Source organism: Mustela lutreola, chromosome 4 (assembly GCF_030435805.1).
Source record: "Mustela lutreola isolate mMusLut2 chromosome 4, mMusLut2.pri, whole genome shotgun sequence".
NCBI lineage: Eukaryota > Metazoa > Chordata > Mammalia > Carnivora > Mustelidae > Mustela > Mustela lutreola.
The window spans coordinates 177,532,447-177,544,625 of record NC_081293.1 but is presented as its reverse complement, the minus strand read 5'-3'; the positions used below and the strand labels follow the sequence as shown (position 1 = coordinate 177,544,625).

The 12,179-nt window shown below is 36.4% G+C and overlaps 1 protein-coding gene across 4 annotated transcripts in view; it reads left to right on the top strand.

Moving 5' to 3' along the window:
- The window catches only part of GRM8 (glutamate metabotropic receptor 8), a 755,908-nt gene extending 744,122 nt beyond the window's left edge, over positions 1–11,786 (top strand). For 3 of the 4 annotated variants that reach the window (XM_059171760.1, XM_059171756.1, XM_059171759.1), the window contains exons 10-11: positions 4,652–4,898; positions 11,100–11,785. In XM_059171760.1, the coding sequence (XP_059027743.1) occupies positions 4,652–4,898; positions 11,100–11,149 (297 nt within the window). In that variant the 3' untranslated portion in view covers positions 11,150–11,785. Of the gene's footprint in view, positions 1–4,651; positions 4,954–11,099 lie in introns of all 4 variants that reach the window. The other variant, XM_059171757.1, reaches the window with a different exon arrangement.
- The last annotated feature ends 393 nt before the right edge of the window (positions 11,787–12,179 follow it).

Sequence of the window (12,179 nt, the reverse complement as noted above, 5' to 3'; positions counted from 1 at the left end):
CGGTGAGCTGTAACTCACTGGAACTTTGTAACTCACTGGAACTTTGATGCAGAGAGCCAGTGTGTTATTCTAGAACTGTAGCACAGACAGTGAATATAGCCTTGACATCGGCAAATAGCGTTGACTTTTGGGCAAAATTTTATTCTGCCTACTTTGAAGATTATAAAAGCCTTTTCCTTGACATTGTAGAGTTAGAGCATAGCAGTCAGGTAGTCACTAAACAATACTGCTTTGGGTAACTGACTCGCAGGCCCCCTCTCTTTATCCTGGGTACCTGGAAGGATGCTTTGTTAATGTCCTTTTAGATTCGAAGCCATAGGGTAAATGATCTTTGTTGAGCTACTGCTGTTTGGTACCTTTGAGGTGTTTTATAAAGATTATGTCATTCCACCCTGTAACCCTTCTATGAGAAAAGTATTATTTTCCCCAAACTCCATAGGTAAGAAATAAAGGTCAGAAAGGAAAATAAGATCACACAGCTGTCCAATTGCCAGGGACGTTTTATTAGAGTTTACAGTGTCACCTGGTGGGTTGACTTGAGGCTTTTACCACCCACAAGGCAACTCCAGAATTTTCTATAAACTTCTTTATCTTAAAAACAAAAACTTAAACAACAAAAACAACAACAAAATCTTAAAAACAAAAACAAAAGCAGTGGTGTTCCTTTCTTACATGGCTCAGATAATTAGAATTTTCTATAGCTATACAAAATCCATGAGTTTTTTGGAATCAGATGCTCATTTTCAATCTTCTGATATAATTTCTACATTTATTTTTAAATATGGAAGATGTTTGGAATGCATGATGCTGAAGATTTAGTTTCTCTAGAGTGAGAACAGGTGGCATTTTTATTTCTTTGTGTGTTTTGCTGTTGTTTTCACTGGGTTTATGTATATATGACTTTTTCATTTCATTAAATATTCAGAGATGAAGCTCAAAAACTTAGTTTACTCACAGTGCAATGCCTTGTAACAAATGCTGGGCCACTTTAAGGTTTGGGATTTTAGGGTACAGTTCTGTATATATGCTTTTTCTGTATTAACTTCACATGAAAAGTTTTCAAATGCTGTTTTAATTTTATATAAGTAAAATTGGCCTTTGGTATACTTTGAAAGCATAGTATCTGAAGGAAAGCCTGGACACTAAGCATAGTACTGTCTAATCCTCATGTCTTTGTTTATTACATCTTCCATTGACTTGGTTTGCCTAAAGGATAGACTGCAGTAAAATATTTAATATGGAAACTAGCAGAATCTTCTTCATGCCTAATATTTAGCAAGATTAAATTATTATATATTACAGAAATGATTCTGAATCAGGGAAAAAATTACCATTTATATTCATGGTAGCAGAGAAAAATTGCAAGATTTTCAAAATAGAAAGGTAATTACATATTATTTGGACTAGTAGTATACATTTTAGCAAGACCAACAGATTAAGATTTATGAAAAGAATCAAGTTAATCAGTGTGGGTGTTCCCATCATTTTATGTCTGTTTGACCTCTAGAGGTTTTTTGGTTGGTTTGTTTGTTTTTTAAGCTAAATTGAGTCGGCAGGGGCTGACTGGGACAAAACTGATGGTTGTCTATTTGAGTGGCTTTGGGATATTTATGTCTGTAGTTTGCATTTGGGGCATCATTTCCCTACTTTAATGTCCTTTCTTTAGAGCCTATTTTCTGCATAGGCTTCCTGAAGAAATGCTAACTGGAGAGTAAGTAGAAACTTAGAGAGGATTAACTAACACTTTGAAGTATATAAGTATTCATAATAAGTTGCTTAAAAGTAGATGGCAAAGTTTCCGGGGGATTTGAAGGCACATATCCATATTTTATCAGGACTTTCTTAATTGTAGTAGATCCTTGGTTCTCTCAAATTTAACACAGGATTTCACTTATTGGCAGGAGAGGTCATGATGTGTAGTAATTTATCACTTTGTTGAGGAATGTATTTGAATCACGTCTCTATTGTAGCTAATATGTATGAGCCGAACCCAGAATCTGGATTCATACCTCATCACTTTGTGTTTCTTACTTAAAATATCTTCCACCCTATGTTATAGCCATAGCAATGTCAATTTGACAGAGTGGAAAAATTTGGAAGGCATACTCTGTATGATTTGTGTAAATCAGATCTTGTGGAAATCTAATCTTTGTGAAGATCTTTATATACCTAAGAATACTGAGTTTTCCAGTAGTTTTTGTGTGTAGAATCTTGTATAGTTTCTTAGAGGTTTATAAGTAAAAGAATGTAGATTATAGGCTCTAAGGAAGTTTATAACCTAGTTGGGCATTTCACAAGTTACTAAAAAGTTCATATAAATTAGTTATAACTACATATAAATCACAGTTATAATTACATAATTATGCATCGGTAAGTGATCCACTTTATGGATTGTTCAATGCATCAGTGCTTAGAAGTATAATAAGACACCATTATAACATTATCATTAAGTTAAGGTTTATCACGGAGGACTTCCTGGAGGAAGTGAACTTTGAAACAAAGCCATCTATATCACCTTATTGGAAGGTATTCCCATACTGACAATGAGGTCTTATGCAAAGGACAGCCTTAGTGGTAGATGAACAGTAAACTCAGTCACCCTTATGGTGTGATTTCATGACAAGGATAGTCTCTCAGTATTAGTAACAAGTTCTTATTGTTTGGACAAATCTTTACCTTACAGCCTTGCCCTCTGTTAAGAGAAGCACTGATTCAAGTACTTATTTTTGAAGGTGGGTGGCTTTTGATCCTTTATTTAAAAAGATACAATTAGTTTGGGTTCTTTGGATTGCCTGATACAATGTGACAACTTTACATTTTCAGAGACATGGTTAGAGTGAAGAGATATTAACAAGGATCCAAGATAGGAGGAAGGGGACCTCTAAGAACTTCTTTGTGGCCTCAGTATTCCAAGTTATTTGGAGGACACTATATTTTGAGCTCAGGACATGAAAACTGGAAGTAGGTCAAAGGTTTTTATTTTTAAAGATATGATATATACCTACAATGGAATATTATTCATTCTTTTAAAAGAAGGAAATCCCGCCGTTTGCATCCACATGGATGAACCTGGAGGACATGATGCCAAGTGAAATTAGCCAGACACAGAAAGATAAATACTGCATGATTCACTTAATATGTAGAATCTTAAACAGATTCATGGAAGCAGAGGGTAGAACAGTGTTTTGCCAGTGGGAGAGGAAGGAGGAAATGGAGAGATGTTGGTCAAAACACATTCAGTTTCAGTTATGCTTGGGTAAGTTGTGGGAATCTAATATGCATCATAGCAACTAAGTTTACAATACTGTGCTATGGACTGGGAATTCACTAAGAGGGTTGGTCTTAGGCATTCTCCGCACAAAAAATTAAAAAGAAACAATGAAAGAAAGTGGTAACTAGGCGAGGTGATGGATATGTTAATTACTTGAGAGCAAAGATCATTTCACAGTATATTTGTTTATCAAAACATCAAGTTGCATACCCTAAATGCACAATTTCTGTTTCAGTTATAAATAACAGTGAGAATTAAAAAAAAAAAAAAGGATTAAAATGCTATCAAGTCTATTTTCATACCATAATGAAAAAGCCAAAGTGATTTTAGGTTTGGTTTTTTTCAGCTTGTTGACCTCTACATTCTAGGAAGAATAATCTTGCAGAAAGACTGTTCTTTCTAAGTACCAGAGCAGCCAATTTCAGTGCAGTAAGTGTAAGGATCTGAGCATAGGAGGAGAGTTTTTAAAATGCAGATGTTGGAACACTATGCCCAGAGGGCATATTTAAATTTTGGAGGAGAGTCATGTATTTTGTTAAAGCACCCATGTTTACTTTGATATGATGCCACCATTGAGAAACCCTCTGGAATTGTCCTTGGGGTGGGTTGTGTTAAAAAATCAAGACTGGGGGTGCCTGGGTGGCTCAGTCATTAAGCATCTGCCTTTGGCTTGCTCAGGTCACGATCCCAGGGGTCCTGGGATGGAGCCCTGCATAGGGTTCCCTGCTCAGTTGGAAGCCTGCTTCTCCCTCTCCCACTCCCTCTGCTTCTGTTCCCTCTCTTGATGTCTGTCTCTGTCAAATAAATAAATAAAACCTTCAAAATAAATAAATAAATAAATAAAAATATCAAGCCTGTATGGCATGCTTATGAGGTTTATCAGGTTTGATAGCTGAAATTAAGTCATGATATGAAGATGCAAATGCTAGCATTAGTCAAGCAATGTTGGGCAATAGTGATATTCTGGAATATTTCACTCCCACTCAGTTTCCACTATAACCTGCTAGGTTAAGTTTATTGTTAAAAACAATAACACCTCTCTGAAGAAGGAATGTAGGTCATAAAATGTTAGACTTTGTCCAGAATGGCTTTGTTCCCTTTCTTATATATGTTTAATTATAATCTAAAAAAGGAAACAAAACTTCATCAGCTTAATTGTTTGTGTTTGTTTTAAGGAGTTAGGGTCCATAAACAAGACAACTTTACCCATATTTGCAGGTAGGGATAAAGAATTGCTTGACTATTATTAAAGGCAATTTCTCTACGTCCCTTCTCATGCACCCTGAGCAGAGAAGCTGCAATCATTATAGACAATGGTTGTGCTGTTTCATGTTAGATCAGGCTCACCAACATTGATTCTTTCTTTTTTCCTCCCCTCAGATGTACATCCAGACAACGACACTTACTGTCTCCATGAGTTTAAGTGCTTCGGTGTCTCTGGGCATGCTGTACATGCCCAAGGTTTATATTATAATTTTTCATCCAGAGCAGAACGTTCAAAAACGCAAGAGGAGCTTCAAGGCCGTGGTGACAGCTGCCACCATGCAAAGCAAACTGATCCAAAAAGGAAATGACAGACCAAATGGAGAGGTGAAAAGCGAACTCTGTGAGAGTCTTGAAACCAACAGTAAGTCATCTGTAGACTTTCCGATGGCCAAGAGCGGGAGCACTTCCTAATAGATGTACGTTGAACATTCTTCTTCTAGTCTCGGGGACTCTGCGACATGGTTCCAGGGGCATGGCGCTACTCACTGGCACACCGTGAGACTGTCACGGCACCTAGAACCATTTGGTTAGAACCCAATGATTTCAAGGCGAATGGCTCCTATCCAGAGCGTGACCATGCACACAAAATCTCTTTTTCAAAGTATGACTCTTGTGGCTCCCCTTTGAGGCATTACCAAGCATCTGAAGCTTGGAACTATCTTCTATGTATTTTTTCTTTTAGCACTTAGGAACTACTCTTCGATCTTTGTTAGTTCAATATTGGTGGTTCTTTATTGGTTTATTGGTTGCTCAAAGACCTGACACAAATAAATGATATGGTATTTAGGGAAATGAGAAAACGAATGAGCCAACATGTTGGGTTAAATCATAGTTAATACTTATTTCCCCTTAGTGGACCCTTCTTGGATATATTAAAATAGAGCTCTTCTCTGAAAGCCTCATGACCCTGAAAATAGGGTCCTTCCTGTCAGCCACCACTCCTGACCTTCCTTCTTCTTCTCTGTAGTCACCCCTGAAGGAGCACATGATAACAACACACCAGCACCAAACTAATCCAGTAGAGTTTAACTGGTCTATTTTGGTATCTAAGGAAGAGTAGCAAATAAGCTGAAGATTTGTATTATAAAATATCAGGTAGCTGAGTATGGTAAAAACAAAACACTACAATTTTTACATTAGTAGTTTCCGTAGATGGGTCAAAAAGATATGAAAGCTAACATTCCTGCATTAGACCTCAGGCTTCCTGTTTTTTGGAAATACAACATACCTATTTAATAATTAAGGATAAAACCAGATGCAGAAATACGTTCTTCCTCTCAGATTCCTCCAACAGGCTGTGTTCCCTATTCTCTGTACTTCTGACATGAAATACAGGGAAGATTAAGTGTAGATTTTATCTAATATAATTATTATAACATAAACCTTTCCTTACATCAAGATTTCCAGATGAACATTGCCTATTCTAATGTCCCATATGCAGAAATGGCTTAGAAGATAAGTATTGATCAGTTAAGTTTATTGGCTACAATTACTATCAGACTTCTTGGAATTATTGGTCAGATTTTTCTGGCAAGATGGCCTTCAGCTCACTAATAACCAAATTGAGTCATTTGTACATATAGAAGACTTTTAAGAATTCCACAAACACTCCCCACGTATTCACCTTTCTGCAAACATGAAACCTTGAAAAACTGCAAGAGAAGTCACGATAAAGACAGGTTTTGATAACAAATCATTATAATCATCTCTGATTATAGGTAAGCAATTTAGTAATAATGGGCCTATTTGGTCTTGTCGTAAAAGATGCACTATAACTACTATCAAAGGTGTCAGAGTCCAATGCGTGTGATGTGAAGGCAGAATTTTATCTGTGTTTTTCTACCTTGAAAACATCAGTGCAGACAGTTAAAACCTGTCCTAAGATGCCGGGAAACTGCTGTTGGCCAGCTGTCGGCGTTTCTTGCTACAACTCACCAGAGCCTATAGCTGGACTTGGTTTTAACAACAGTCTAAAAACCTTCAGGTAATATGGTTGCAAATGGGAACAACTAAACAGACATTGAAATAAATACCAGTCACCCCAGACTCACTTCTGGAAAGTGGTGGTGGGGGGAAATTAATAAATTTTCCCACGCTTTTAAAAAATACATACGTTCCCTGAAGAGGAATATTCCCAGCACTGATAAAGACTAATCCCATATTCAACAGAAGTAAGTCTCTTGTGTTTTGTTTTCCTTCTATTATTTTCTGTTGACACTGAAGTGGAAATTATATAGCAAGCATGCATTTCCCTATCTTCTCTGAAATAAGAATGAGAGAGCATAAATGTGGGGCCTGTGTAGAAGGTTAGTCTGTAATATGCTGTAGGAGTCAGGTGCTCCTTCTGTAAGGTAAAAGAAAGTTCAAAAGGTGAATCAAGATAAAGTCAGTTACTACCTGAAAGGTGGTTAAATTGTACTTTGGCAAATTTGGTATATTCATCTTTTACATAGTTTGGATTTTAATAAATTGGGTCCAGATGAAGTGACACATTCAGGAGAGACAGCACATGGAATCTTCACACATCCTCCCACAATCCCACTGCAGGAACCACTGTTGATCTTTGTTCCCTTGCATCACCAGGTGTCATGGCCTACCTGTGTCCCTGTTACCTCAATGACATATAATAGTGAGGCAAGAGTCTTCTAAAATCACACTCCCTACAAGTGTGTCAATAACCCTAATAACTTAAATGCAGTCTTTTTCGTCTAAAAGTGTGTCTTATGTCTTCAGAAGTAGGTCTGAATACTGGGAAAGCCTTTGTCCTCCAGCTGTACCTAGAACTGTGCCTCCTCAGATTTTTTTCCTCAAGCAAGGGTAGAGGCAGAGGGAGAGGGAGAGGGAGAGAGAATCCTCAAGTAGACTCTGTGCTGAGCATGGAGCCTGATGTGGGGCTTGGTCCCAGGACCCCAAGATCATGACCCCAGCATAAATCAAGAGACTACTGCTCAACAGAGTGAGCCACCCAGGCACCCCATGCCTCCTCAGATTTAAAATGCCTCCTCTGTGAGGCTCCTGGGTGGCTCAGTCATTAAGCATCTGCCTTCAGCTCAGGTCATGATCCCAGGGTCCTGGGATCGAGCCCTGCATTAGGATCCCTGCTCAGCGGGAAGCCTGATTCTCCCTCTCCCACTCCCCCTGCTTGTGTTGCCTCTCTCGCTGTGTCTCTGTCAAATAAGTGAATAAAATCTTAAAAAAAAAAAAAGCTTCCTCTAGACATGGGTAGAGTCTCTTCTCAGTAAATCGAGGGCTGGTTAACCCATTGGAATAGTGTCCATGTCTCATACCTCCTGCTGTGAGACTTGTGACAAGTCACCATTACAGTGACATGGGTGAAAGTGTTTTGTAAACTACAAGTCACCATATAAATAAGGCAGAAGTGTCATTGCTGCCTTGAAAATGTAGATTGCTCTATCATTAATAGAAAAGATTTAAAATTCAAAAACTGTTTTAGCATCCCTCTTTCTTCTTCTTGTTTAATATGTGAAGAATTTGAGTAATTATGGCTGCTACTCCATTGTTGGGATTTTTTTTTTTTTAATCAATTAGCCATGTATTTATGATGTACATGTGATGCTTTTCCTTCTCGGCCATGGAGCTCTCTAGGTCCATTACACTTAGAAACTTTCATCTTAAAGATTACTTGCTAATGCCAGAAATTCTGGCCACATATTTAAGGTTTTAAAGCTTCAAAATCTCCGCAGAATAAATACAAGTAACATGAAGCCGGAAGGGAGACCAGTGAGTCCATGTTAATTACTGAATTTGCAGAGTACTACATTTCACATAAAAAAAGGTCAAGCGTTGTTTCATAAAAGTGTGTGGAAAGGGAGTTAGGAACAAAGTTGATGTGCATGAATTTATCAACTGCACCCAATTAACAAATGCTGTAACATAGTATTCCTTAAGCTGTGTTCATGAATAATTCATGAAAACAGCTGCTGCTGGGGTGGAAATGCTTTCTCTCGCTTATGAACACAGTGTGGTGTCCACAAGGCAATTCACTATTGCTGTATTCCAAAACGGATTGTCACCTAAGTATATTCATCGCCGCTGTAAAAACTCCCTAGTAGCTCACACGTACATCTCTGATCTATTTCGTTCTGTAATAACATCCAGGATAAAGTTTCTCACAAGACTTCTGCCTTTCACGGTTTGTCCCGCATCACCATTTTCCCAATGACTAAATCATCTCTGTCCATAGCCTTGCATCTCTTTTTCTAACCATTAGAAAAATTAAGATGACTTTCCTTTTGTAAATTATAGTCAGAGTTCTCAGTAGAATTCTACCATCTTTTTCCCTGGGGATAACTTTGAAGAGTTCAAAAAATGAAGTATGAGTCTTTAATTGGCTATAGAGTCTCAAAGTTGGAACGATCCTTGAATGGTCTGATCCAAATCACCTTCTGTTAAATGAACGTCTTCTGAATATCATTTTCTTCAAGGTCTTTTGGCTCTAGTTCCTCTATTTGTTCCATAATTTTTCTTTCAAGCTATCTACAAACTTGATAAATATTTCCTACATGTTGAGCCACTATTGAAGATACTGAATAGAGCAGGACAGTGAACCATCATTTTAAGGGTCGTTCTTCTAACTTGTAGGACCATTTTTCTTCATCTTTTTTTAAAGACTATATGAAAGTCCTTTAAAAAGTAGTTGAAGTACAGATTTTGTTTCTTACAGGGAATTTAGAAGTATACGAGAGCATTATATTTTTAGAAATTGTTAAAAACTTAAAAAAAAAAGTACACAAGCATAAAAATCATTGTGTTTCACTTCACACCAAACTGAACATCACAGACGTTTAGCTTTATGGAAGGGGTGAATAGGAAAATAGGATTCCATATTTGTTATGCCAGACACAGCTGCTCCCCCACAAACCTACACCACCTCCATTCTCACAAAACCCCAATGTTGTGGATTTGGGACCAGCGATGAAACTAAGGCCCAGTGACTTGGTTCACAGATTTTTTTATAAACTCATTTTGTAGGGAAAAGAATGTAGTTCGAAACCAGGTCTAAAACCTACTTCCTTTCCGTGTGCCACAGTAATAACCCTTCTAGAAGTGTGAACAATGCAGATAAGAGAAGCAGATATGTCAGCTATTTTTGGCACGAGGCTCATAATATTCAATGAAATCAAAAATAGTAAAAACATGCTTGATTAGCACTTCCTTAGCCTTGCTGCATTTATTTTTGTGATTGTGAACTTTATGTGATCTCAGCCTCAGGTAAGAACTTGTTCTGTCAATTATGATGTTGATGTGAACTAAAATGGAATGAGTCTGATTGCCAGTCCTGTGCCTCCAGAGGAAAAGCTTTATAATTTGCTTATTTAACAGTCAAAAACTAAACAATTACCTAAAAATCTGTTTCATTCTGAATTGGATTTATGTGGTGAAATACATACATGTATAGCATTTTTTCATATTTTTCTTCTTATGATTATGCACTCCAGAATTCCCCTGAAAAATAGGACATCACATTTGAATTTTAGAACAGAGATTTATTCTATCACATCTTTCCAAAAAAAACCAAAGGTATTACTTGGATTTAAGTTTACATTCTCGGAAAATGAAAGTATGAGTATGAATTTGACTTAGAATATTTTGTTATTCATATCTTTCTAATAATCTTACAGTAATAAGTTTTACTTTATAGTGAGTTGGTACCAGAACAATTAAATGCATATTTCCTTCTTTGAGTCTTTTAAAGTTTTTAAAGTTTTAAAGTCTTTGAGTTTTTAAACATCTTCATTTGTACCCTTTGGCTTAAGTCGGAGCATAAATATGTATCAGCAATACACATATTTACAAATATTCTATGTTCCTCATATTTTACTATGTTCACTTCTAGAGTCTAAAAGTATTATTTGTTTTTAAGGGGCACACGGGTGTCTCAGTCAGTTAAGGGTCTGACTCTCAATTTCAGCACAGATCATGATCTCAGGGTCTTGAGATCGAGCCCCACATCATGCTCTGCACCTGGTGTGGAGTTTGCTTACGTTTCTTTCTCTCTGCTCCTCTCTCTCTTCCTCTCCCCCTCTCTAAATAAATACTAAAAAATTAAAACTATTATTTGTTTTTAAATGGAAAATATTCATTTTCAAAGCACAACTAGTTACAATTTCTTGCCTGGTTTTGCTTATCAAATCAGACTCAAAGAATTTAGGTCTTTAACTAAAGTTGTAAAAAAACATTTTTTTTGTCTTTTGTGGGATAGATAATTTATGTGCTCTTTCATTTTTCATACTGTGTATCTTTGTTAGTCAAAACACACATTTAAGTTGAATTTCACCTGAATTTAATATGATTAGAACTTTTCCATTTTTGGTTATCTGCTAAATACTCTAAGTAAGACTAGTGGTTTTATGGATTAAAACTGTTGCTGCATTATTATTCCTGTGATCACTGAATTCCTACCACATGGTTTAAAAAATACCTAACATTGTAAAAATGGAGTATCATAAAAATACTGATTATAGGATTTAATTTTTAAAATCATTTTAGCAAAATAATTTATTTTGATATACTATTAATTTGTCTTCATTTGTCTTAACAGCTTCCTCTACTAAGACAACATATATCAGCTACAGCAATCATTCAATCTGAAACAGGGAAATGGTACAATATGAAGAAATCTGGTACGTGATCTTAAACAATAAACATGACACCGCCAAAACTCACTCCTGGAGATCTCTGTAGACTACAATCAATCAAATCAATAGTCAATCTTGTAAGGAACACAAAGTAGCCATGAGCCAAAAGTATCAATAACAGAGTGAAAAAAAAAAACCCATTTTATACAGTACAACCAATGAGTGTCAAGCTAAAGTATTGCTTACTCATAAGCAGTTAAAAAAAAAATCACAAAAGGAAAACTAATGTTAGCTTGTGAAAAAAAAAAATGCTGTTGAAATAAACCATGTCTGATGTTATTCTTGTAAGTATTTTTCTGTGATTGTGAGAACTCCCATTCCTGTCCCGCCTTGTTCAACTTGTATAAGACAATGACTCTGTTTCTTGTAATGGCTGACCGGACTGAAGCCCTGGGTTGTGCTAAAAATAAATGCAATGGTTGACGCATGCAATTTTTTATACAAATAATTTATTTCTAATAATAAAGGAATGTTTTGCAAATGTTGAGAGTTGTTTCGTTCCAGTTTTAAAGCCAAGGAATACTCATTCCAGTTGGCCCTTTTGCTGTAAACTCCTGATGATTTTCCTAAGGACTGTGTCTTTGTACATTCATGTGTGTATGAAGAAGCTGTCTTTTATTCCTCTATGATAAAGCATTATTTGTGTAAGATTCTGTGAGTATTTCAAAATTTATGTGGTAACTTTTCATCGTAATTGCTTTTTTTATGAAGAATCAAGCAAGAGCTTGAGGTAAATTGCTTCAAGTATTCTAATTAACTAATGATGAGTTAAACGTTACTATGGAGAATGTAATATGAAAATCACCGTCAAAAGTATATGGAAGGGTCACTGAAATTCTCCATGTTCTAAGTCAAAACTTTCACACAGTGAAATATTTCAAAATATGTGCTATTAACCTTTTCTTACCTGGGCCTGGTATCCATTGAAATCAGTGAAGTAATGGGCCTTACCCAGTACATTTCTCAAAGCACAGAATTAGCAT